The sequence below is a fragment of the Pseudopodoces humilis genome, chromosome 23 (genome assembly GCF_049639895.1).
Source record: "Pseudopodoces humilis isolate 2021_Gansu_Grassland_sample_001 chromosome 23, ASM4963989v1, whole genome shotgun sequence".
In the NCBI taxonomy this organism is placed as follows: Eukaryota; Metazoa; Chordata; class Aves; order Passeriformes; family Paridae; genus Pseudopodoces; species Pseudopodoces humilis.
In genome coordinates this window covers 684,110-711,138 of record NC_142222.1, presented here as the reverse complement: position 1 = coordinate 711,138, position 27,029 = coordinate 684,110, and the positions used below count along the sequence as shown (strand labels likewise).

The 27,029-nt window shown below is 43.3% G+C and overlaps 1 protein-coding gene across 3 annotated transcripts; it reads right to left on the bottom strand.

The window, feature by feature from the left end:
• Positions 1 to 3,452: 3,452 nt before the first annotated feature.
• Positions 3,453 to 26,973, bottom strand: LYRM9 (LYR motif containing 9). Of its 3 annotated transcripts, XM_088066223.1 has the most exons (6): positions 26,870 to 26,966; positions 26,198 to 26,236; positions 5,333 to 5,478; positions 4,589 to 4,681; positions 4,071 to 4,215; positions 3,453 to 3,607 (listed from the first exon to the last, which is right to left on the bottom strand). In XM_088066223.1, exons 3-5 carry the CDS (start codon positions 5,456 to 5,458, stop codon positions 4,102 to 4,104), a joined length of 333 nt encoding a protein of 110 aa, XP_087922349.1. In that variant the 5' UTR covers positions 5,459 to 5,478; positions 26,198 to 26,236; positions 26,870 to 26,966; the 3' UTR covers positions 3,453 to 3,607; positions 4,071 to 4,101. The 3 variants fall into 3 exon arrangements, with proteins under 3 accessions (XP_087922349.1, XP_014110397.1, XP_014110398.1); XM_014254922.2 differs by lacking the exon at positions 26,198 to 26,236 and having other exon boundaries at positions 26,870 to 26,973; XM_014254923.2 differs by lacking the exons at positions 4,071 to 4,215; positions 26,198 to 26,236 and having other exon boundaries at positions 26,870 to 26,973.
• Positions 26,974 to 27,029: the final 56 nt, after the last annotated feature.

Genomic DNA, 27,029 nt, shown 5'->3' with positions numbered 1-27,029 from the left:
TAAGTTCACTCAGCTCCTAATGGTGGAGTACCTAGGAGAAGTTGTTGACTCAGGATCTTACTGGGACCAGCTGCAAAAGTGTTTTTGGCAGAATGTCATTATTACTCTTGTGTCAACACAATGAAAACCCCGGGCTAGCCCATGGCACAGGATACTCTTCCCCACTGAAACTGGTGGTGGTGACTGAGTGCTTCTACAGCGAGGCCACAAACCCAGGGTTTTGACACCACCTCCTGACTGGCCCTTGACCACTGTGTTACTGCAATCACCTATTAACAGCCCATCACTTACCAGAACTGGCACAGAAATGGGTTCCTCATTGCAGTAAAAGAAACTGAAGCCTATGAACACACTTGTTTCCTTTTACTGATATTATCCCTTCTCTGTCAGCAGCCCCATGAGTTTTTTAAACTCTTCAAAAATAGTTACAGAACACAACACAGCCTCATTTACCCACCATCTTTATGGTCATAGATTCTGAAGGACTGAAAATGGGAACACAGGTGCACCAGTCTATTTGGGGTTGCAATTTTCTTCTCAATTTCCACAGCAGAAACTGGGAGGACACTGTCTGTGACCATGTCTTTGTCACTGTGGGCAGTAATTGCCAGCACAGCAGCACCAAGGGAACAGCTCTTCAGGCTCAGCAGGGCTGCGTGGCAGAGAGGCAGAGAGCTGCTCAAACACAGGTGGAAAGAACTCACTGTAACTCTCAAGGTCATACAGGTCACTGAGTGATAAATTTGGCCAACTCCAGGGTTAAATGATTTCTGAGCAGAAATGTTTGGAATAATAATTTTGGTCGAAGGTACTGAAGCTCTGCCCAAAACTCCTTCCAGAGTTCAGGTTCTCATCTACATCTGGGTTACCATAACATCTTTGGTCTCAAATTATGCTGCTGGAGAATGAGATTTGTATAAAGTCTTGAAAACATAAAAGCCTGAGCTCTGCAGCTGAAGGACTCTTCAGTCCAGTCATTACAGAAACATGTCTGAGGTACTGGAGTTACTTTCATTATTATAAGGAAATAAATAGTTACCATCATATTGCCTAACCAGCAAGAAAATTACTTGTATATTGAGTAAATAAAGTTCTCTTTGACTCTATTAAAAGCTTTTTTTACTTTGAAAACCAGATTATGTTTGTACAAAAGTCCCTCAGGTATCTCCTCATGCCTCCAGTTGAATCACTACTATCAAAATATTTAGTCATGATGTCTCCTGCCTCACCAACCATGTTCCCCATCTTCACCCTACTGAGAACTGAATGCTCTATCACTTTCCAAACCCTAAAATTCACAGATCCTGGTCCTCCATATCAATTAAATCTATCGTACCTTTGGTCTTCCATATCCCTACTGGCACCTCAGACATCTGGAGCTTCAGACACGCCAGGCTGTACCTTCCAGCTCCATAGTCCTTCCCTCTTGAAATAGCCATAAATTAAATAACAGGCATGTAAGAATGATCTAAACACATGCAATTATCCTATTTTGTAACCAAACAAAATATTATATCTCACACTACCAAAAGTCAATTAAAGCCATAGAGGGGTGTGATCACATTTAAAGTTCAGGAAACTACCATGCATCCATACACTGTTGATCCCACTGAGCCTTGGAGTTTTTAATCACTATTGCAATGATACAAAATTTCAGTGCATCTCCATGCCACTCATGTGACCGTAAAAACAGAACAGACCTGGAGAACACCACAGGTCACCTGATTGCTGGTCTTGATCAGAAGCAGCACATGCAGAGAGCTTCTATCAAAAATGCTTGAGCTTTTTTATTAGTGTTCAATATTATACTGGATATTCCTTGTCAGCTGCCAAGGTTGAAGCTTTCTGTGTTCTACCTTGCACCAAATTATTTTGAAAGTTTAAACTAGAATGGCTGCAATTAAAAAAACAAACAAACAAACAAAACTTAGGTAGAAAGACAAGTGGCTTTCCTTACAGGGAGAAACACCTAATTTATTGAGAAAGTCTATTACCTTCCTGCTTTATCTGAAGTTAAGCAGACGGCTGGCTCCAGCATAATACTGAGTATCATCTTGTACAGAAAAGGACTTGAGGAGGAGAAATAAGTGGGGTAGAGAGACAAGATGAGGACAGCATTAAGGAATAGGTAAAATAAAGACAACAAAAGTTAAGGGTGCGTAAAGGTGATGTGAAAGACATGGGAGTAGAGAGAGGAACAATAGTGGTGACGGTAGAGGGAAGTATAACAGAGAGCAGGAACTCCAGGAGAGGAGGGTTAGCGGAGAAAAGGAAGTTTTTTTTGTGCAATACTTGATGAACTTCAGTGGCAGCCCCATTTCTGTTGCAGCCTTGCCAAACTCTCCTCGCCCACGGCGAGCCCGGAGCTCATTTCTGTCCGGCCCTCGGGGCTGCGGCGCCGGGCGGCACCGCCACCTGCAGGCGAGCCGCCGCATCTGCAGCCGGGCGGGCACGGCGGGCACCCCTCGGGCCTGCGCGCGGCTCTCCTTTCTCGCCAGGGACACCGACACCGGCACCGCTTCACGGGACACGGGTCCCGGGTAAAGGACATTTATTATGTGCTGCAAAGCGCCGTGAAGCCTCTCAGCTGCATGGGAGCGACTGCGCCGTCCGGGGCACGGAGCCGGCCGGACCGGTACGGACCCGGCTGAACCGGCACGGACCCCGCTGAACCGGCACGGACCCCGCTGAACCGGCACGGAGCCCCGCTGAACCGGCACGGAGCCCCGCTGAACCGGCACGGACCCCGCTGAACCGGCACGGAGCCCCGCTGAACCGGCACGGACCCCGCTGAACCGGCACGGACCCGGCTGAACCGGCACGGACTCGGCTGAACCGGCACGGACTCGGCTGAACCGGCACGGAGCCCCGCTGAACCGGCACGGAGCCCCGCTGAACCGGCACGGACCCGGCTGGACTGGCACGGACCCGGCCGGACTGGCACGGACCCGGCTGAACCGGCACGGAGCCGGCTGAACCGGCACGGAGCCCCGCTGAACCGGCACGGAGCCGGCTGAACCGGCACAAAGCCGGCCGGACTGGCACGGACCCGGCTGAACCGGCACGGAGCCGGCTGGACTGGCACGGACCCGGCTGAACCGGTACGGAGCCGGCTGGACCGGCACGGAGCCGGCTGGACCGGCACTCTGACAACACGGAGTGGAGCAGAGGCTGTGTGACCCTGCACAGTGCCTGCCAGAGCCAGCGTCACACGCAGCATGAAACGCTCCATCCCCAGATCCGCGGTGCCTGACGCAGGGGGAACCCTGACCCCAGAGAACTGCACCGCAAGCGTTATCACACACTGCTAGAGTTGGTCCAGGCCTAAGAGTATAATGGAATAAGTTACTCAAATGTTAGGCAAGCTCAGGATTTAACTTAGAAGTTTGTGATTATAAGAAGCACTTTACAAAATTAAATACCTTCAGAAATACTAATTTAGTTTCATGACATCCCAGTGAAATATCAATTATTGTATTTATATTATCCAAGAGAAAACTTCAGGCAATAATTCAGTATAGTACGGAACTTCACTGCAAGTCCTCTAAGGCTGTTTACCAATGTCCTTCTTGGTTTCATCCTTCCTCTTCTACTCCTGGCTTTTATACTGGAAAAAAAAAAAAATTTTTTTGTGGGAAAGAGCACATAAGTAAAAGTTCATAACATCAAGGACATACAACTCTCCTTCATGATCCACATAAATTTATGTCCATTTTCTTTAAGTTAGGTTGAAATTTGATAGGCTTTCCCTTTGCAGTACAAAACAAATCAGGTGCAGTTACTGACTAGATTGTACCTGCTGGGATTCGGTTACTGATAAAATATGATAATCTGTGACTAATCTGTGCTTGCTCCTGTAACAATTCTCATTTGGATTTCATGGACTGGCAGAGAGAAGGACTTAGCAGTCACTTAGTAAATTAAATCATAGATATTTAGAGATCAAGCTGAACTTTTGACTTGTTTCATTATACACCATGTTAAGGTATCACACTCCCCAGCCAGACTGAAATCCCAGGAAGCACAGGTGACTCTCAGCTGTCTAATAGAAACCATCCTCATTCTTTCACCTGAGAAACCAGTCTGACAGCACAGGGGAGCTCAGCACCACAGCTCTGCCCTTGTGTGGTCTGTCCCTGATCTCTGCAGCCATGGGCAAGGTCTGAGGAAAAGCAGCTGTAGTTCTGGAAGTTCATGTAAATTGTCTGAAGACATCTGTCAGGAAAGCAGATGATGCATAGCAAGATGTGGTTTGCAAAATGCTGTATTTTAATTTTTTCTTTTATAATAGAGTGATACTAGCTGCCACTGCTGATATTTAATATAATTCTTCATGGAAACAAAGACTTACACAGAGACAAACCTAAACTGTTATTGGTTCTGAAAAAAACCCAACATTAGTTTAGACTGACAAAGAGAATTTTTAAACAAAAAGTGTCACAATCACAGATCCCTCCTGGCCAGGTATTTTCTTTCACCCAGACACTTCAACATGCAGGACAGCAATTCCCTAATCAGAACTTCCTTTCCAATATTTTCTTTTTTGTTCTGAACTGAAACCCAAATGCAGACAATCTGAAGCACTTACTTTATTCATCACCCAGTCAGCATCTTCAATGGCTCTCTTAATGATCTGCTGGATTCGCTCAGGATCATCTTCATCAGCATGGACTTTGAAACTCTGCAACATTCCAAATGTCACTGACTTGTCAACATAACAGTTGTCAAAATAAAGACCATGTTTAAATCTCAAAAAAAATATTTGTTGCAAATAAACTGCTGGTCTGAAAAGGTAAAACTACACATTGTAACACCTGGCCATCCTCTTCCCATAACAAATCTGGTCATAAAGAATTTCATATTAAGTATTCTACTCCTTTCATAGGTCAACAACAAAACCCAAAAAATGGAGAAAAGAACTTAAATTCAGAACAATTGAAATTGTCTGGTACATTAAAACTAGAAAGATACAGGCCAACAGGTATGATCATAGGCATGAAATTACTTCTATATGAAGTATGGAATTTGAACAATCAGATGACATTTACCCATATGGGGAGATATATAAATGACTGACATGGAACCAGTAGGTTTCAATATAAAAGATGTGTTTATGGAGTAAGTAATGACTGTTCACTCTCTTGACTAACACAAGAATTAGAGATGAAGCCAAGAAAAACAGGTTTCAGATTCAAAGCAAACAAAAAGAAATGGTCCTTCACACGCTCCCATTATAACCCTTCAAATGCAGCAGGGTGCCAAGCTCGCAGGAGAGCAGTTTCCGCGGCGGCAGGAGTTCGGCGGGCCGGGGCAGGAGCACGATCGGGCTGACCTGTCTGATGGCGTGCCGGTAGTGCTGGCGGATGGGGCCGGGCGGCAGGCGGCGGCAGCAGCGGAGCAGGTACCGGTACAGCTGCACCGAGCTGCGCACCAGCTCCGCCTCGGGTAGCGGGGACATGGCCGGGCCCGCCCTCGGCTCTGCAACACAAACAGGCACAAACACCGTCAGTTCCACCGACAGCACGGAAATCAAAGCGCCAACAGAACACAGCGCCGGCAGGCTGAGGATCGGCAATAACCTGCGGAAACTTTAGGTGAAACCCCAACATAAAATCAATGAGAACTTGCTGAGTTTATGGACAGACGGGGGTTGGGTGCCACTGCTCAAGGGAATAAAACACAAAGTGTGGAGCTCGCTCCAGAGGATCACTTTGAGATGGGAACAGCTACGTGTGCCAGTGTCGTACAGAGAGCCAGTGTAACTTTCTTTGAGTACCCAGACCTGTATCACAGCCCACAGCGAGGTTCCTACTAGCTAAGCCAGGATCCTTAAAGTCCTTCAAACTTCCAGTGCTTTCCTTGAGCATCCCTAGTTCATCCACATGGTGTCCTTTCAGAATGAGGATACTCATAATGGCTACAAATGGTGCTGGAATTTAACAATATTTCCTATTTTGTCATTCTGTCAAGAATTTCAAGGCTTCAGCTGGAAACGACATGGATAAATAGAGGAGAAGGCAGGAAAAAACACTATTAGGTTTGAAATTTTACATGTATTGGTAACAGCAACAGGAAAAGGACAAATCTACCAAGTTTCACTTCCATAACTATACTTACGTATTGTAACAGTAAGTCCATCCAAGTCCTATAAAGTGCTAATCAAAGGCTGTAAATGCCTTGTCATTTAACAGATGGTTGCCATCTGCAGAGAACTAAATTAACATTTGGAAAAAAGCACTTTTACATCATCACTCTTAAGAATAAAGATAATAAATAAGCAACTGGATAATGAAGTAGGTACATGCCATTATTTTAGCACCCATTATGATAACTACTCATTATTTGGAATATTTTTTTTTTCTTTTTCATAAGTAATTTAAGTCCTTTACCCAAATGTATTTCAGAGTACACCACAACAGCTATTACATGCCTAGGCTATGTATTTGCACAGGCTAGATCTTATTGCAGTGGGGAAAATCTCCTCTCTATGCACCTATAAATGCCCATCATAATGGGATCAAAATAGCCCCAGGCTTCAACATGTTCATCCCTTGTTTTCTCCCAATGTTTTTTTTGTAAAATATCCTTTTCTCTTTGCACTGAAACCTGTGGTGGGTATCAGCTCCATGCATTTTTGGTTTGGATTCATTTCACTTTGGCATTCAAGTATGGGAGGTGATTACACGCCCAAGTCAGTCAGTTGAGAGATCCCTGCATTCTCCTTCCAGCAGCAGAAAGACAGGCCACTCCAAAATGTGACTCATAAGATATAGACTGAATTATTCCCTGCCCTTCTCTCCATGAGAGAAAGAAGTTTTTATCATCCAATACAGAAAACTGGAATATGAGGTTGGATTCAAGTTGATCTGAACCCAAATTTAACTGTGCATGCAGGTTTTTTGGGCTATATCCTTGGCTGGTAAGAATTGGTAGAATTGCACTGACCCTACGAACCTGGCCCTGCATTTCACATATTCCCACTAAATACAGTGAAACATCCCAAAATTCAATACAGATCCCATAATACACTTTTGGACCAGAGACAATTAGTAAAGTTGTTTCTAGTCTTTGATGTGTAAACCCATCATATGTCACTGTGCTCTAATTAAATCTAAGTGGTGCAATAGATTTCCTGTCACAAACACGAAGATCCCTCTTGTGCTGGGACTGCCCAGGACACCTTGCTCTAGCACACAGAAAAGCAGCTCTGGGAGAGAGGAAAGAACCAGTCACAGAAACATACAGATATGGAAAGATGAAGCTGATCAATGGAATTGAAAATGTTTCACTATAAATAATTAGGAATTTTCCACTGCAGTAATTTTTCGTAGGAAAATGATGAGCTGCTGAATTCAAATTGTGTGACAAATACATTTGCAACTGATGAATTTTTTTGGAAAAAAAAAATAAATTCTTCACCTTTCTATAAATACTGGACTTTCTAGAAGATTTGAAGATGGAAATTTTTACCCCATCTATTATCAAAACTAAACTCCTTCTATGAGGCTCTCATATTCAAATTAAAAAACCAAACCATCTGACTTCTGAGAGATTCACAGCTCCAAAAATGCTACAAATGCTGTGACATGGGCAAGCTTCACAGGGAAGTTTATCACCAAAGATCTGTGTTTTTCTTAGGATGTACCTTCATCCAGTGTAAACTTCACTGGAAATCTACCACAGCACATGGAAAACTTGTTGGCTATTTCACTACAGTGGCTGTTTAATAAGAAATAATCTCATGACCTGCCCATTATTAAGTTCTAAGACACTGGTGCCCTGTACAAGTAACCTCAACAGGGACTAGAACCTGGCAATAGGGAATGCTACAATCTGGACTTGTGCACCCCAGGGCACTGGAGAATCTGCACAGCCTCTGCCGTGATTTGCCCCTTCCTCGACACAAAAAGGACAATGAAGCACAGTAAGAATCTGCACTGTTGCCTTTTGTTCTAAAAACATCTCCCCTCAAATCCCACAAATGTTACGTTTTATCTGCCATGCAAAAACCCTCGACCTCACAAATTCTGGCTATAATCCTGACTAATAATGGAAATCTCCCTCTGATAATTTAAATATCACGCACAGCACAACAAACAAACTATCTACACCAGGAACTGTTGAGTCAGAAATAAAATAATCAGCTAATTGTGCTTTTCTGGAATGGATGACTGTATAATGTCCTAATCAGAAGGCTGAAATCACATTTGCATTTAGATAAAGCTCCGTTCACAAAGAGACAAGTATAGAAGGAGACACTTAGACTATTGTGGCAATTCTCTGCATTGCATAATCATTTACATTCCTGATAATCATATTCAGATAGTGAAGCAAAAGATGACCAAAGCCAATTAATCTTCACTCTGCATTGGCAGGTTTGGCAATTGACCCCGTGCACAGCAGAACCCTGATGAAGCTGAGATGATACTATGCCACTGCTATGAGTTTACTTTTTTTTCTACTGTTGTGTTTTTCCAGCAAATCCCCACAGTTCAGCAGTTATGATCCCAATCCCTCTGAACTAGTTAAACAGCCAACAAAGCTGGGCTCCAGAGACTAGAAGTGTTAATTAAAGGACTGCAAGAGTTACCTGAGCTGTTGCTGCTTACAGCTTGGCTCCCATTTCCCCCTCTGCCCTCTCTTTCCCCAGTATCCAGGCTAGAGATGTGTTATACTACTTTGAAGTATTACACCCTCAGAAGTCTTAACTCAAGAATTTATGATTCCCTATCCTTGTCAAACCTCATGATCTCAGGAAAAATAAGAATGCCAAAATAAGAAAGACACTGAAAGTCTTTTGAAACCCCTTTAACCGCAAAACATCTTAGTTCATGTTGTGACATCAGTCCAGGAAGGCACCCAAGTGAACTGCTGCTGTCCAGAAGGTTCTTACTCTTTGGTCACAGCCGTCCTTCCTTCCAGGTTTCCCAAATTCAGGCCTGTGAGTCCCGGCCCGAGCCTGCAGCAGGGGCAGAACCTGCTCTGGGACACAGCTTCTCTCGCTGCTCGTGACACAGTCACAGCTCCCCTCAGGCCCCAGTGGGTCCCAGGAGCGCCTGGCACGTCCAGGGCAGTGTGAGGGGCTCTGCTGCCCCAGGCAAACCAGCCAACGTCTGTCTGTCCGTCCGTCCCTGCCTGCTCGCAGCCACTTGGGTTCGGAACGCTTGGCAGCCCCGGGCACGGCTGCCCTGCAGCCCCAGCCCTGCTGTGTGGGTGAGCACGGACAATGCTGCAGTCACTTCCCAGCAGCCACATCTCGCCGGCTCTTACTGAGATCTGCGCGTTTGATGTGATCGCTTCTGACGAGCCGGGGCCCGGCATTGTTGGGGTTTTGTCCTTTCTAAACACGAGCTGCAAAATCCCATTGCATGAGTGATGGTAGCTGGGCCTGTTCTGCTCCTCTCCCCTTTATGCTTTGATTGATGCATGAGGTGACTGTGCAGAACAACTTGGGGGCATAGCCCTTCAGCATAAAATTTCCTTTACACAATATTTACACTGTGGAGCACATGAAGGATTAAGAACTGGCAAACGACAGATCCCAAAGATCTCTTTGTTGACAAGGAGTCATTGCTGCTCGGACACCATTCAGTTCAACAGCATCAGGATCAGGCCTAATGCTATTCAACAATGTCACCAGTTTGCAAATATAAAACATAATAAATTATAAATATAATATAAATACAAAATATAGAATTGCAGTTGATAAAACGTGAGAATGACAGAGTGCTAGAGCTGGGCATAATGACCAGTTGTATAAATTAACCAAAGCCACAGGGCAGATGTCTTACCTTACACCCTGGTTTGGTATCACACAGCAGAGACATGCAATACTGCAAATAAAATACTCAGGCTTTTGCAATCCTACACCAGTAAGGAAACATGTTGAGGCCAGATTACCTTGTTCTGTATAATTAATAAGCATGATCAGACTAATTAGAGTAATATTCTTTGGTGCATGCTCACTAGTGAGGACAGGAACCTCCCCGGTTTAGGTACAATTCAAACTTCTCCACTTTTTTCTCCTGAAAATGATTCTCCTGGCTTAAAGGAAATTCCGAAAGGCACAGTCTGAAAAGAACTTTTTCTTCCCAGCTTTGAATTGGTCAGTTGAACTGCTGTTAAAATTAATTTTCTTCTCAGTGGCCAAATCTGTATTTACCTTTGTGATCATGCCTGAATAGGATTTATCAACTTTAAACCAAAACTGCTTGTTCATTCCTTTCTTTCTTGTAAATATTGTATTTTGAAATGTTCCAGTGCTTAGCTCCAGTTCAGCAATTGTGGTTCTCTCAACTGCTTTACGCCAGTTAGTGCAACAACTTTCTAGCTGAGCTTGTATCACCTTCTAAAACATCTAACTGGGCACCAAATAAGCTGCCACAACTGTTGCTGACGGACAGAGACCAACTTGGCTGCATAAGGCATGGAAGAGCCTTTGAAGGGAAAAACCACACTGTGTGATTAATGACCACATTAACTCTATGGACTATGGCTCAGACAAGCACTGAAGAATAGTAAGTCTTACATAAGGTTTTGTACTGGTTTCTCACTGTTCAGGAATGACTGAAATTGGTCAAAGTTTATTTTACCATTATTCTTTAATATATGCTCGCTTTGTTCATGCAATCCAACTTTATAATTTTTTTAAAAAAACTCAAGAGGGTAAAACAAGGAGCTGTCAGTGCAGAAAGAGCTCTGCTTAGGAAAGTACAAGAGTTGAAAAACTTGTCGTAAAGGTGGAGAGTCAGAATTTAAAACAGTAAAAGAAATTACTGTGATCCACATTATTGACAAATGTTTAATTAAAAATTATATTTTTTTTAAACCAAAAATATCTAACATACTCCTCTGATCCTTCCCTTAGTGCAAACATCATACCCAGCCTACAAGGGAATAAATCCTGTGCAGTGTGACCTCTCCTTTTCCTGCTCCCCCCAGCTCATCCCTTCTAGCCCTGACTGGGCACATAATCCCTTGATGGTGATGATGGGGCTCGTGCCCTGCCCTGGGATCTACATCTCATCCTGGAGTTGTCCTTCCCAATTCACATTATCCTTCACAGCAGTGTCAGGAACAACTCAATGTCTATTATTCCAAATCCGTATCTGCTGAAATTTAGCATCTCCAAGCCTTTGCTCTCAATCACAGCAATAGTCTGAGCCAACCCCTTCCCTGGCATAAACCCTTTCTGTGGTGGAATTAAACCATGGATGAATTTTACCCACCACATCCTGAGCAAAATCCATGTTCCTGGGAGCAGTGTTTATAAGCAGCAGTATTACAGTACATGTAAGTCTGGGTGCCTTTAGCCTCTTAGGGGGATTGGCCCAGCTCACTAAACAGGGCTTGTTTCCATGCCAGCAGCTAATCAGGGGCAGATCCCACCATGTCTTCTGGACACTTCTGAGCTCTTAAAGCCATAGCTCAAGTTTTCCCCAAAACTTCACTGTCACTCTCCAAGGCCCAGTCTAGCTCAAAGGCAATCTAAGGTGCCTTTGAAAAGAAAGGTGTGGGCAGCAAGAATTGTCTTGCAAATGCAGACATCCCCCAGCACCCTGCAGGACATTTGTTCTCAGTGGTACAGGGCTCACTCCTAACTGATAACACACCAACTCTGTTGGGTAACTAAATTAGAGCTCTGGCAGAGATGAAGGGGGGTGAGAGAGAACTCTTTTCCCATTCCATTTATCAGTACTCATCTGAGTGAATGAGCATGGCAGGACAATTCTGAGTGGCAACAGCACTTGATGTTCACCCATGATTCTGGTTTGTTTACATTTGGTGAAACCTCAGGAAAAGGGGGATAAAAGCTCTGGTTCATTCGAAGTCCTGGTGGTAACCTCCAGTGCTAATAATTAACTCAATTATGCTGAATTAATTTGATATAATTATTGGTGATGAAGCAAAGACAGCGACCCAGAGAAACTTTGAGAGACAGGAAGAACAGAAGTCTTAACAATATAAAATACCCTAAAAATAGCATCTTTTTTTTATCCCAAAACTGAGTCAAAGACACAAAATGAGTTCATTACAGTCATCTGGCTTCACTCAACCCTCCAAATTACCCCTGTACCCAGACAAATAGCTGTGAAATCCAGCAAGTGCACTAGAATTACAGCAGGCCCTGACGAATTTGACACAGCACTCAGCACAAGTGTCTGTCCCCATCCAATTATCTAAACAATGAAGATTTAATAATACATCTAAGAGATCCACAATGCTTCTCCTTTAACTGAAGATGTTAATTAAGAACACTTTTCTGTTATACTGTTGTCAGTTGGGTAGTTTTTTTGAGGAACAATCTGGAAGATGCTGCTTATGGAATTTTTTCACTTATCTGCAGTTTTATCTAATATTTTCAGATTTATTCAGTTCAAAACAAATAAACCCTAACTATAAGAACCAAACATCTTTTTCCTCTTCCATTCAATATTTCTGTGATTTGCTTTGAAATAGTGTTACAGAAATGCCTTCCTTGCTATGAAAATACACACATTTTACTGAGGGATTTTTAATGCTTATGTGTTTAAAAAGAAAAGAAAATGTCAGCAGAGGCAAAAATCAGATGTGGTTAAGCCTTGTGAGTGGGTTAAATGACAATGAAATCCGAGGAATTCTATGCAAATTAATACTGGAAGTAGCACCGGAATGTCTCAGGACTTTGCCTGGCAGCCTCACTCTGAAGGGTCAGACAAAGCCTTCAGCAGCCCAGGCAGGCCAGCCCCAAGGCTGGCCCTGCTCTGCAGGCTGCAGGGTGTCCCTGCCCCCGTGCAGCCCGGCCCAGACCCCTCACACTGCAGCTGGGGCTGGAAAGCCACAGGGAAACCTCTCCTTGCCTTCGTCCTGACCTGTGGCACTGCGCGCATGGAGTCAGCACTACGGTTAGTACTTGCCTGCTGTGAGGAATTGAACAGCTGGCAGCATCCCTGTATTTAATGTCTTACAGTCCTGCAGGACCTGTGACATCCAGCCATGGAGAACTAGGTGCCTTTGCTCACTGGCTTCAGCCTGAATTGCTGCTTGACTTATGCCTGTCACAATGCTGTAAATACACAAGTTTCTAAGCTTCTGCTGCATTTTTATTATCCTTGGTGACAAGAATAAAAATATTACCTCTATCATCACCAATTGGTTCTGAGGAGAAATTCCAAGTGCTTAGATGTAAAAAATGAATAGTATTTTTCCAATTTGCTAAGTAGGTGCTGCTCACACGCCCCCAGATCACTTCCTCCCTGAGTTCTGCTGGTTCTCAAACACAGCTGATCTTTCAGAACTCTGTTTAATTGCCACCAGACTCTGATCAGACTCATCAGTTTAAAGCAAGCTCCATTACATCCACAATTTATGCATTTGATTTCAACAGATTATTTTGTGACAAATACCGAGGGGGCAAAAATTGTTTTCCATGGGGCAGCCACTAATGTTTTCTAAAGAACAAGTTTTTAAAAATATTTTTTTCTGTAGAGACACTACATTTTAAAGTGGTGTGAGGGATTGTTCAAAGTCTCCTATGCTTATCTGGACAGCCACTCAAATTTTGTCGATACCTGTTTCCCACAATCTCTTCAGTTTAGAGAGCTGAGTTATTGCTGCATGGGGAAACATCCTTGGGGAAAGGGCAGGGACAGGCTGAAGGGAAGCACAGCTCCCCCCTCCTTCAGCCAGCACACAGGAACGAGGTGTGGGCTTACACAGCCCAAATGCACCTCATGCCCATCTGACACACAAGGGTGTCTGCGTAAGTGAGGAGTTCAGCAGCCCCTCCCTGCCAGCACCCCACTTCCCCCAGAAGTCTCTCTGCACACCCCCAGCCCTGTTCTACCGTCACAGCCTTGATTTTCCCTTTCATGGATTTTTGCTTGAAAAAGCATCACTGCCTCGATTGTGTATTTTCGGCCTATATTTAAGAAAACCCTTTGGTTCCATTTGTAGCCACATCCTGTCTCAGCCTCCCCCTCTTTTTGTTCCTAAATATAAGGCTGATGCAATTTGATGTGACATGACAAAATAGCACATTTGCATTGGCAGAAACTTTCTCTCAGCAGCAGTAATTAAAGGGAGTAGATGAGACATTGCTGAAATTGGTGTTTATTTAGCCTGGAAATAAAAGGCTTCAAGATGTCTTGAGAGGGATGTTCAAGTATATCACGACCACAAAACTCATCAATGAGTGCCACCTTCTACAGGCTTTCTTTCTGACAAAGAAATGGTCACTCAAACAATGTCACTGATTTAAAGAGAGTAAAAAAATATATAAATCAGAGTTCTGTACACCTTATTCCTAACCAGGGAAAATTATTTTATGTGTTTTTTGGGATTATAAATAGTACCAGGACACTTGTGGTTCCATGTAAGACAAGGGCAGTCAGTCTCTTAAATTTAGAGCACAGGCTCTCAACATGAGAAGAAAACCAAGATCTCACTGACCACAGTGAGAATTAGGTGCTTAAACATCTGAATTTTTGATCTTAAATGCAACAACAGAGGACAGGTACTCACCTTCACCTATAATGCAGACTTTTATTAATTGTCAAAGACAGAAATCCAGAAACGTAAGTTCAACAGGATTCACACTACAAATTAAAACTCATCTACAAAACTTATGAAATAATTTACTGTACCCAGTTTTGCTGAACAGATGCACAGCAAATATCTAACAAGGTCACGTAATGTCAGCTTCCTGTACTCTGTTCCATTATTGATGACAGCAGTAGAATGCAGTGATGGAAAAAGAGCAATATTTAGAAGTTGTGGGGGTTTTCTTGATATTTAGAAAGTAAATTTTATCTACTTAGTCCACATGAAGAATTCAGGGAAAGGTCTGGTGGCTGTTCCATAGGCCACAGGATTTAGCAGACATAATATGGTTTCAAGTGAAACTTCCTGCTCAGGAGCATCTTCCTTCTCCTTGTGCACACAAGGCTATTCTTTCAAACCCATCTGTGATCAGCTCAAAACCGGCAGCCCACGTTTTGAGCAGGCTCGTTTCCATCCTAACACAGATGGCACCAGGAACAGGGCAGGCCAGAAAAAAATCAGTTTGCATATTATGCTTCAGTTTTTATGGGTCAGATTACCATTCAAAGCCATCAAAATGGCAACCCATATGTGATGTGTCTGCCATCGGAACTGAAGTGATACACCATCAAAATCTTAACAGGGTTGGTTAGACAGCATTTGATTAACCATTGACTAAACTCTGGTATTTAAAAGTAAAGACATTTTCCTTCTCAAAATTTTTTTTTTACTTTGACAGATAAATAAAATTGCTTTGGTGAGTCAATAAGGAAAAGACATTTTGCCATCTTCATCCCTGAACAACTGCATCAGCATAGCTCTCTTGGCAGAAGGGAGCTCAGCTCCTATGCCAAATATTCACTTCCTCAGTAAGCCAGGTGCAGATGTTGGCTATGTCATCTGTTCCAACTTCTTTGTTCTACAAGCCAGAAAATTGTTCCCACAGCTTTGGGGAGAAAATGGGGATCTGAAGAGCTCTTTGCATGCTTTCATTGGTGGAAGAATATGAGATGTTTTAAAGACACTCTTGCAGAAATAAGGAATGTGTCATTCCCCCCGCTTGTGACAATTAACCAGCAGAGAGCTGTGTCCTATGGATCCTGAGGGGATGCTGCAACAAGATCAAACCCATGGCATTCTGTTCCCAGCCTCCTACACATCCTCTGCCTTCCTGCAGTGCCAGCTACAGCCCATTCCCTCATCTAGGGGGGCATTATCCCAGATGCTCCAAAGGCTCTGCTGCCACAGAATAGTTTTTAAGGTGGGCAGGCCTCTTCTGGGAGAAGTCTATTGAATAGTAAAAGGTATTTGAAATGTCCCACTCTGTTATCATGGCAACTGGAACTCAAACAATTGCCATGCTGACTGACAGCCAGGGCCACTACCCTCTGTCACTGCCTATGGGAAGACTCTTCATTCACAAGCGTTTTCAGCCCTCTAACCTCTCTACATGACATTTTGGTCAATGCTGATACTTCAGGTGGGTATTCTCAACCAGATAGAATACATACAACAAAAAAATCACTTACAGCATCCAGAGTAGAGGAACTTTAATTATCTTCACAGATTAGGCCTGTCTAAGTCCAAAGGTAAGCAAGAGAAGAACCAATTTTCATTATCTGTTTCTCCTCAACTCACGACTTGAAGTGCCATTAATAAAGAAGTGCTGAGAAGCCCATCCATAGCTCAGTTTATTCCAATGGGAGCTTTCACTTTTGTCTGGACATTTACATCAGACATGGATACATGGTTTTGACATGAACAGGCTGCTACTTTCAGTCATCTACTCTGAAAAGCTCTTAAAAATATACCCTACAAAAAGATTTAAGTAGAGAGGAACTCCGACTGAGGAGAACTGACCCTTCAATATTTCCTGATAAGAGCTGCTGGAGGGAAGAAAGCATTTACCTCCTTCAAATAGCCACAGTTTCTCACACTCAGAACTCTGTACAATGACATAATAATTACTTTACAGTATTCTGTGTACAGAAAACGGCTTTGGACCCAGGTGACAACAGAATGCACACAAGAAACTGCTTTTTCTTGAACACATGATTGCATAGTGAGTAAAGCAAAGCAGCTCATTCTCTAAAGCCAACACTAATTTGTTTATTTATAACCTACCCTATGTTTGTTGAAGTCAAGCAAACGGATTTCTCTGACTACTCAGACATCTGGATAAGGTTTTATCTCAGATCCTGTCACAGAGACTTTAAAAAACTACTTGAAACAAAAGTCCTGGAAGATAACAATGACAGAGACTCTGAAGTGATCTGTTCTGCCTCCCTTTGAAAGACACACGTCTGAAAAATCTAAGGCAAAACCCTCAAGCACATTTACAAACACATGGATCAAAGACAGCTGTTGCCACAGATGAATTTTTTTTCCCCAGGTATTTAATAGTAACACAACTTGGTGACATATGACGACTGACAACAGCTTGGGGTGTTCAAGTTTTGGTATCTAATGTCAACACTTAATATTTTCCCTCTGAAGGCCATATCAAGATGCATACAGGCAGACTGATTATAATAGGTGCTGTGAAATAAGAACCCAAAACAACAGATTCAACTTTAAAAGTTCATCCTGAATCCACGGACGCTTTCACAAAACACCAAAACCCACCTTATTTTCATCCATTACCTAAATTTTCCTTTCTAAGAGCAGAGAACCTCTGAAATACCTTGGCTGAGTGCTGCAGAAAACACCTCTCATTAGCATTGTTAATTAGCACTTAGCTATCCCACCAGGACATTCACCACGCCCTTTCAGAAGTGCAGTCCTCCTCTGTTAACTCACAGCCAAGGTAATACCCAGAGAGCAACACAATTAACTTCTTAGGCTGATACTCAAACCAGCAGTTACTTCCATAATTCACTTAGCAGAGCATCAGGCACCTGGGCTCGGAAAGCTTTCCAAACCTACTCCAAATACACCCAGCTGAGCTTTGGGAACACAATAAAACAATATCAGTTGCTCTGTTCCATTGTTTAGTGAAAAACAGTGCTTAAGGTCTAACTTGAATTTCCACTTTGGAAGTAAAAGTGTCTTTCAAGGAAAAGTTCATGTCAAACTTGAGGTTCCTTTGTGCTGCCAAAGTGTATAAAGAGCACTGATGTAAATGTGAATTGTACTCCTGATACGGTTACTAACTGGTGTAAGTTAGTTAAAGCCAATAATCTCCAACGTGCTGCCCTATTTTTATCTACTAAAAGCCCAGCGCCTTCTCCTGATCCTCCAGTGCAAAGTTGACCTGCATCAATCCCTTCTGTGCTGTGAGTGGTGACAAGATTTCTGCATGTTTGTATGCCACCTCCAAACAGCTGCAGTCTGAAACAATGGCTGTGTGGTACTGTTGATTTTACTAAATAACCTTTAAAAACAAATAATAAAATTCTAGTGTGCCCCTAAAACATGTTTGAGTAAAACAGGTTTACTTTCCATGCACAGACATGGAAAAACTTTTTCCAAGCAAAACTTGGGAGCCCATGTTCATTCCTTTCTATGGAGCAACAACATTGCTGTTCAATTTCTTATTTATCCTACATCATACATACTCACCATATCCAAAAGGAATACAGAAATGCTATCTGTACAGTCTTTACACTTTAATGAAGTGATCGGTAATAATTTACTGAAGGTAAACAGCTATAAATCTGCTGTTCCTAACATGTTAGAACTTATTTATCTGTTTGTCTTCATGGAAATTTCTTCCAGGGGTCAAAGATCAAAGCCACAAACACATTATTTTTCAGGGGGTTGCCAGTGTTTTTTCATGGAATGATGAATCCCATTTATTGCATTATATCCCTGTGTCTGTATGCCACAACTCTGCTTCCCACTGGTGTGAGAACAGGACCAGGAGTAGAATCAACTACCCTGCTCACACCTTTCTTCCCCAGCACAAACTGATCAGCTTCTGCTGGGAGAAACATTTCCATAACAATCTGACCAGACTTCTCCCTCATTTGTTTGCAATGAAAGAGTTAATATCTGTGACCCAAATATGGAGACCCATTTTAAACTTGCTGAAAATTGCTTTTTAATCCTAGCTCTCGAGGATTTCCTTTGAAACCATCTGCCATGCACACTGGGTACTCTTTCCCTGTATATATGCAGAATTACTATAATATGGATTCTTTTGTGTAACTTAATACATTTCAGCATATTAAAAAATTAGTTGAAATTTCTTTTCTGATTTCAACTGCCATAAAAATGACTGTAGAAGTCTAAACTGCTGACAAATTCACGGCAAAGCCAGAACCCATATTTATCTTATTTACTGCAGTATTTACCTTGCAATTCTAATATTGAGTCAGTCTGACTCTGGCTGGGTTTAAGGAATAGCTATGTGTTATTAATATAACTAATGCACATGCTTCAAATCAAGTTCAAGAATTTTGCTGGAGAGGAATGGATTTAATCATGTGCTTTACCATGCTTAAATTTCCCATGCTTACTTTCTAGACTGGAAGACACAACATCATAATGATTAGAGATCAGAAAATACTTCGCAATATTATTTCAAATCTACTGCCCAGCTTTTTCTATTTTCTTGCTATGAAAATAGTGCAATTGTATTTTATAGTACATATACTAAAGAGAAAGAAAAATGTCACACTTGTAAATAAACTGAATATTAAGATTCAGGCACATGCAACCATGCATATTTTAGCACATATCCAAAACTTAAACCAAAGAAAGTCTATTGCTTACTATCACAATAATCACAGCCAGAGTGATTGAAATAGTAAACATTCAGCAAGCTAGATTTAGAATCAATTTATTGGATCAGCCTATAAAGAAAAAAAATATCTAAATCCCAGCATAATTATTGAGCATCCTCAGAGTGAAATACTTTTTAAAAACGTGATTTACCTGCAAATACTCTGAGAACAGAAAATTAGGACAATTACTTGCATAGGTTTAATCACATAATGTGACATTGATATTTCAGGAGCCAGACAGCTGACAGACTGTGAACTTCTTTGTTCCACATAAACACATCTCAGAGCACCAAACCTGTGCCTGGGCTTCCTAAGCAGCCCTGAGTCGTCACTCACATGATTCATTTCACAGTCACTCACCCAGGATCTAATACAAGTGAGCGGCAACGCAGAATCCCCCTCCAAACCAAAGCAAGGATCCCATTCCCTTTGATGCCTTTTCCCTGGAAAGGAGTGGTGTTAGATGGGATAAATATATACAGGATAGATCTACATATGCAGATGTTGGAAGAATGTAGAGAGGAAAAAACAAGCAAATAATTTTGTTTCAGCAATAACAGATGTTGAAGCATCATCCTGCAGACATGTTACTTTTAATACAATATTGCTCATAAAGTGAGGGGGGGAGGACACAATCAACGCCCAGTTACCCAGTTTTTTCAGGGTTTCCATTTTAATGAGCTTCCTGGATGATTCTGTCCTTTTAATTTTCCTTCTCTAATAATCCTATCAAATTAGTTTTGTCTAAAACATCAGCAGAAAGAAAATCAGCTGTCTAACAAACTCCTAACAATTTTGTCTAACAAAATTGCTGGTAGCAGATTCTTAAAAATGACACGTTATACGTCGTTTACTTCTGTATAAATGCAGAGAAATTCCCAAGATCCTGCAGCACTGCTAGGATTAGATTTGAGTGACTGGAAACAGCCTCATGTCCCAACACATCTGCTAATGGCAAATGGATAGAAACAGACAAACAGTGCAATGGCATTTCCAGATAGATCAGCACTGAAAAAACAACCAAATGCAGAATAAATAGATTAAAGCCACCTTTCTGTGGCTAAGAGAGGGATTAGGTGAAGCCTGGCCTGCATTCAAGCTGCAGAATAACCTGCTTTCCTGCCAGACTGCATCTGCCACTCATGTTACCATCAGCAGCAGTGACTTCCCATCTGCCACCTGGCCAGCCGTGTGAGGAGCTGGTGACACCAGGGGTGGCAGCGGGGCCGCTCCTGCAGCCAGAGAGCACCCAGAGCTCTCATCCCCCAGCCCACCAGGCAGCACAAACCCTGAACAGCCCTGCATGCCCTCTGCAGTGAAGCAGTGCCCGGCCTCACGGGCAAGGACAGGGCAAGCACGAGCAAGATCTCTAGTGATGGCACCCACGGCCTCTAAACAAAAAAAAGTAAAGACAAACCCCCAGAAACCCTCAACAGCCATAACTGTTTACAGAGCAGCTTTCTTACAACCCACTAGTCCCCCAGTACCACAGGAATCAGTGATGCAGAATTAATTGATACAAATCTCCTGAGGGGAAGGTTGCTGCTGGTTATCTCGAGATGAGAAATTTAGTCCAGAAGGATAAATTGGACAGACAGCTGAAAAGCTTTAGTTCTCCTGGTAGGAAAGGAATTGATCTAGTAAAGAAAGCCCTTAAAGAGATATTATCATGTCAAAAAAACAGGACTAGGAAAAACATTAATAGTCTTAGCTGAGAAACCTCTGGAAACTCTGTGTTTATATCAGTACACCTTCACACAAAAGATGAAAAACTGAAGATGTCAAAATGTTAACATTTCTCCTAATAAACTTATTTCTCCATAAACTTATGTTATGAATATAATTATGAAACTGCTATAAAAATTCCTGTTCTTCAATTAGTGATTTCAGTTTTGCATGTAGTATTTTAACATATCAATTCCCCTTCCACCAAGTTGAAGAAAAATAGAAATATTCAGATATTCACAAGCATGTAAAAGATTCTATTCATGATTCCGGCAAAAAGTTGTATTGGACTTTTCTGGATTAATTTTACCACCCAAACCCTCAATTCCATTCATTACAATAATTTTTTCAATAAACAAAATAATGACAGCTCATGTGCATGTCACATATGCAGCCTGCATTTTCTGCTCTGAAGTGCACATATGCAAGATTTACTTTCTTCAAAAACATCTGTTTTCAAGGACAGGATTATGAAGCAACAACAACAATGAATTCTCAAAAGGCACCTGCAACCTGTGGAGCATTGGCTCATCAAGTTGTGGGACTCCAGAATGTGAGCCCTGCCCTATACTCAGGGACAATAGGATGTCACAGCCCAACAGCTCATGCCATCCCTGCTGCTGGGCCCAATGCTCTCCTGAGGCTGTCAGGGAATCAAACACCCTGAACTAGCTGAGGCTGGAAAAATCTCAGCAAGAGCTCCCAAACTAACCAAATTCTCCATGTACAACCAATGCCTGTTGTCTGTCTGACCACAGAGATGGAGCTTCCATCACCTGAACCAGTGACTCCAAAGTTCCACGGAAGAGAAGGTTTCCAGAGCTGCTATCTTCCTTGGAAAACAGATTTGAATCAAGACAGGAACTGAACTGCATGATGTGACTCAATGCTGAGTTCAGCCTATCCAGGCTGTGGCACACCCCAACAGCTGAGAACCTCTGCTCTCCACAGAGGCCACAACCACCCTGATCCTTGGAGAGGGTAATTCAGAGCACCTTTGCTCAACTTGTGGCTTGGCTTTGCTTTTAGCTACCAGTTTACTCCAGAAACAGTGGTTCACGGAGAACAAGGTCACTCAACACATGACATATTTAAACAAGCAGCAAACAGCGATGCAATTCTTGGAAAAAACATAAATGTACCATCACACAGAGATGAAAATCATGCAGTGCTTTTTGCCTGGAGAGGAGGAAAAGGAAGTAGCTTGCTTCTCTCCCCTCTCCAAAACCCATCATTTAGGGATGCTGCTCACACAAGAGCAAGTGCCTTGTGGTGATGCTTTCAATTCTGCACCTTCTAGGGAAGATAACATACTGAGGAGCTATTTTAAGAACATCTCATTCACAAAGGTCTCCAATTCCGTCTTCAGAGAAAGAGATGATTTTCTTGCTGCTTCAACATCTTTACTGGCTTGACATTTGCTTCAGAGGGAATTCATTTGCTGTTCCAACATCAGAATGGAGCAAGAGCAGCTGCCAGGAGAGGGATAAAAGGAAACACTGTCGACAAAGAGCAGCAGGGTCATTTCTGGTGCAAAGAAATATAGAACAGAGAGAACTGCAAAACTGACACTTTCTCCAGAAAGCAGCAGGGGATAAAGATGTCCTCTCTGCCTCCTGCAACTGGTGTTTAGGAAAGGACTAAACAATCAGGCTTAAGTTTGTAAATGATAGATTATTACAAACCAGCTGCAAGCACCTGAACATTCTCACTTAAAGCCAAACTCATGCTTAAGTGCTGCAGTCAGCAAAGAACGCAGTAAGTCCTTCAGAACTCTCAAAAGAAAGCACTTCTGGCTAGAAAGCTCTGCAGAGGTGCTTTCTTACAAGCTCAGTGTTTAGGAGGTGACATTTTGGGGATGATTTCAAGCTGCAGTGCTAATCCTGACCATCATATCTGTATATGCAGTACACTGGACAGACTTGGGGCAGGGCTGTGATCCCACCACAGAAAACTGCTCTGCAAGAGCCAGAAGGGGCTGATGAGCCAGGGAAGTGACACAGGTGCCTGTAGAGTATGATATCCAACATCAGGGAGTAGCACAGTCTTGGATGACACCAATTGTCACTCACACCAGTTGTCCCCTACCCCATCCCAGGCACATCATGCTGCCCTGCTGCAGGAAGCACCATTCCAGCATTTAATTGCTGTTCAAGGCAGTGCCACGTTCCCACAATGCTGCTCTAGAGTCACCCTGCCTGTCGGCCTGACTGACAACCTCACCATAGGTCACCTGCTTCGTTGGGTTACTCGATTCTTTCCCCGCTCTCTTATTAAAAAGTTGCCATGAGCAGGGCAGGGATTTGTCCCTCATTCCACAAGACAAGCAGATCCTTCCCTTCCCCTAGATGAAGGAATATTGCCATCCTTTCAAAAGTTAAGACAGAAACCTTTATACACACCCAAAGCTAAACCAAAATATTCCTCCCCCTGCTCCTCTCTGCATTTTAGTAATGGAGAAATTTATTCTTTTCCAGTTTCATGGAGGAAAGGTTTTAAAGACAAAAACTCTGGAAAATTATTCCTTCAAAGGAAAGGACTAACATACTCGAACAGCAATTTTAACCCCATGATATTTTGTGTACATGTTTATTCTGTTGCATGTTAGGATCACAGTTTATTTGGAGCGTGGTATTTATCTGACTAACCAAACCTGCTCAGATTCACAGGCATGAGCACCATGTTTCTGACACCTTAAGGGCTTCAGCATCAGGATTTATGAATTAAATATTTCCAGGGTGTTACAGAACACTGAGGACTGTATCGGCAGAGTGTTATATCAGGGTATGTGTGGGCTTGTCAAACACCCACATGATAAATTATCAATAGTGCAGCTCAGAGCACCCCTTTTGTGGATCAGAGACAAATTTGTGCATTTTATTATGCTTTGTTCCATTTAATGTTATTTTTTCTGTGTTAAAGGTTCACAAAACCCCTACATGCTGAAGTGCTGAAGGACATTAATACACAACACACAATCAAAAGACTTATTCTATTATTTCCAGTCCTGCTTTCACATAGTTCATGTGGGACAAGGAAAAAAACCTGACAAATTATGTCTGGAACTGGACAATTACATTTTATATTGTTCAAGATGATACAATCTTTTGTGTAGAATTATAAGGTTAAAACAGTGCTGAGGAGCATCAAAGAAACAGGACTAGCTGATTTAAAAGTGTCTACCATCCCTTGCCCATATGCAGAGCCCTGTCAAAGAGATTATACTCCTGCAAAGCAAGTGTCAAATCCGAGAGGAGAATAAATCTCTCAAGAGTCAGAAAAGACTAAACTTGAAGCTGTGGATTTTCAGAAATGAACAAATGTGAGCCCTGTGTTTCCGATGCCCTGTATTGACTTCTATATGCACTAACAGACCTCTGCTGAGGAAACAAAGGCTCTATTAGGTGAGCACTTTGCAAGTTTCATGTTTTCCTTACTACCCTTCTATGCTTTCCTTACATACCCCTATGAATCAACTGGATCTTGTCCTCCTTAACTTTCACAGCATGAACAGCCTAAAAAGCAACTGAACTGAGAGCTCTTAAGTCTCACAGTATGACAAAGGCCAGGGACATGAGTTGAAAGTGTTTATGAACCCAGTGTGCAAGGAAGATACACTCGTTAGGGTTGACCACCCAAGGCTGGCACCTGACAGAACTCCATATGGGCACCAAGATAAGTGCATCCCTCACCAGGCTTCGCCTTCCTGAGAGGGGCTCTGCAGCTTCAAAGGGCAAATAAAATAATATAGCTGTAGCATTTAGTGTATCTGAAATCAAACAAATTACAAACCCTTTCTGGATGGAAGCTGGTGAGTGAAGTTTGGACTGATCTGGTCAAGGGCTGTTAGGAAAACAGGTGGCAGTGCCAGGACTGCAAACACTGCACTTCTCCTGCTCCTGCTGCTGAGAATCCACTGATATGCCAGCATCTAACAACACTTGCAGGGGGCTCCTAAGGCAAGACATATATTTACTCAGTGAAGCACCTAACTGAAAAAAAAATTTGAGGTGACACTGTGTGCTTGGACTTGAAAAATGGCACTGAGACACTGACCTCAAATACACTGAGAACCCAACTTCCCATACAAGGATCATTAGGCCACTACTCCTTTTTACTACTTGAAAAAGTTTTGCAGTAAAAGAGAAAAAGAAAAGTCCATAATGAAAATGTATGGGAGAGTTTTAAAAGCCTTCAAGTCTAGCCGACACAGGCCTATGCCCTTTTGTACCCACTTCCTTCTCCCCCACACCACACCTCCTCAGAGCCTGATGGGAAGCAGAAACCAGGAGAACCCTTGGGGTATGCCATATTCAGACCCATTAATATCAGCTCCAACAGAAACCTCAACAAGACAGCTACAAATATAAGCTCTAAGTAAGTATTCTGTCTCTTCTTCCAATAGGTAATATAAAACAGCTGTAAACCAAAATTTCCTTGGGTTTTTTTTTCTTAAATGCAGTTCTCTGTTTTTAAAATGGTGACAGGACAGCAAAACTCTGATATAATTTCAGACTGGACTATTATTAACCATATTTCCAAATGCAACAACCATTAACAAAGGAACCCATCTTCAGTCATGCAAGACTTTTCTTGATTACATTCTTAAAGAGCAGGCAAAATGTACCCAAACCCCATTGTTTTGTATATACGGATATGTGTACATATGTATATCTGTTTGGGGATACATTGTATCCCCAAAGTATCAAACCCATTATTGCAAATATTTTGCACTAAGGTTTCAGGAATCACTGTCACGTTTATACTCTCTTCCTCCCCTGCAGAGGAGCCTGATGCTGTCCAGTTTTCAGAGACAAACAGAAAGGACAGATGACAGGACAGCACCTTCAGGAATTTGCTGGTAACGCCTCAGCACTGCAGCTATCCTGTCACAGCTCTGCTGGGCTCTTTTCCTGCCCAGACAGGAGCCAGGGGCAGGGAAGGGGAGGCTGTCAGCTCCCTCCAAGCATAGCACAAGCAGATCCTGTCAGTCACTGACTGCTTCTGGAACCGCTCAGTTTGGTTGGTTACCTGAAGGAACCTCTTTATCACCCTCACAGTAATTTAACTCTACCACCATGGGAAAGGCTCCAGTAACCTGGGAGAGTTTTTCTGAGGTAAAACTATTAATGACATATGATTAATATTCACATGAGAAAATGGAAAGTGTTAAAACTGTCAAGTTTTTACCCATCCCTGTGTTTTAGGGAACACTGATGCCTTACCCAAAGACGCTGCAGTCCCCAAGCATGCAGATTCATAGCCTAAGGGAACAAAAACAACAACCAAAGAATATCTCGGCCCTGGTTAACACATACCTTGCACTGAGCCCCCTGAGCGTGTCCTGAGCACGCCGAAGGGAGCCTCGAAGAGACTGCCTCGGGCAATGGGCACGGCCGTGCTGCTGGGAGCATCTACACTCTCTCATTAGCGGTTTATTTCCCTTTTCTGCCAAGGGGAGCTCAGGCTTGCCGTGACATGGTGCCACCACCTGCTGCCACAGCCCGCGGGCCCCACTGCCAGCCCCGCACATCGCACCTCTCCGGCTCACAGAGACTCGAAAACAAGGCCCCAAAACACCACAGACCCCCACGCCCCTCGCGGCCAGCCCCCGTCGGTCCTCGGTCTTGCGGGACCGACCCCGGCGGGACAGAGTGGGGTCGGCCCGCAGCCACAAAGACCCGAGGGCACCGTGACCCGGGCGGGAGCAGAGCGGACACGGAGGGAGCCGCCGGAGGGCACCGGAACCGGGCAGTGGGAAGGCACTAAGACACGAGCAGGGACGGGAGACACCGAAACCCGGCGTGGCCCCTCAGCCCGCCCTCACCACGGCTCGCACTCCGCTTCCCACCGCCCCCTCAGCACCCACAGTGACCCCGCGCGCGCCGCGTCCTCACCTCACCCCGCCCCGGGCGGGTATTGGCCCCGTCCGCCGCCCATCAGCAGATCCCTCCGCCCATTGGCCACTTGCCGCCTGTGGGCGGGGGCACCTGCCGCTTCCTCATCCGTCACGCGACCCCGCGTTCCGTGATTTGTGAAGCGGCAGCTCCTTCACCG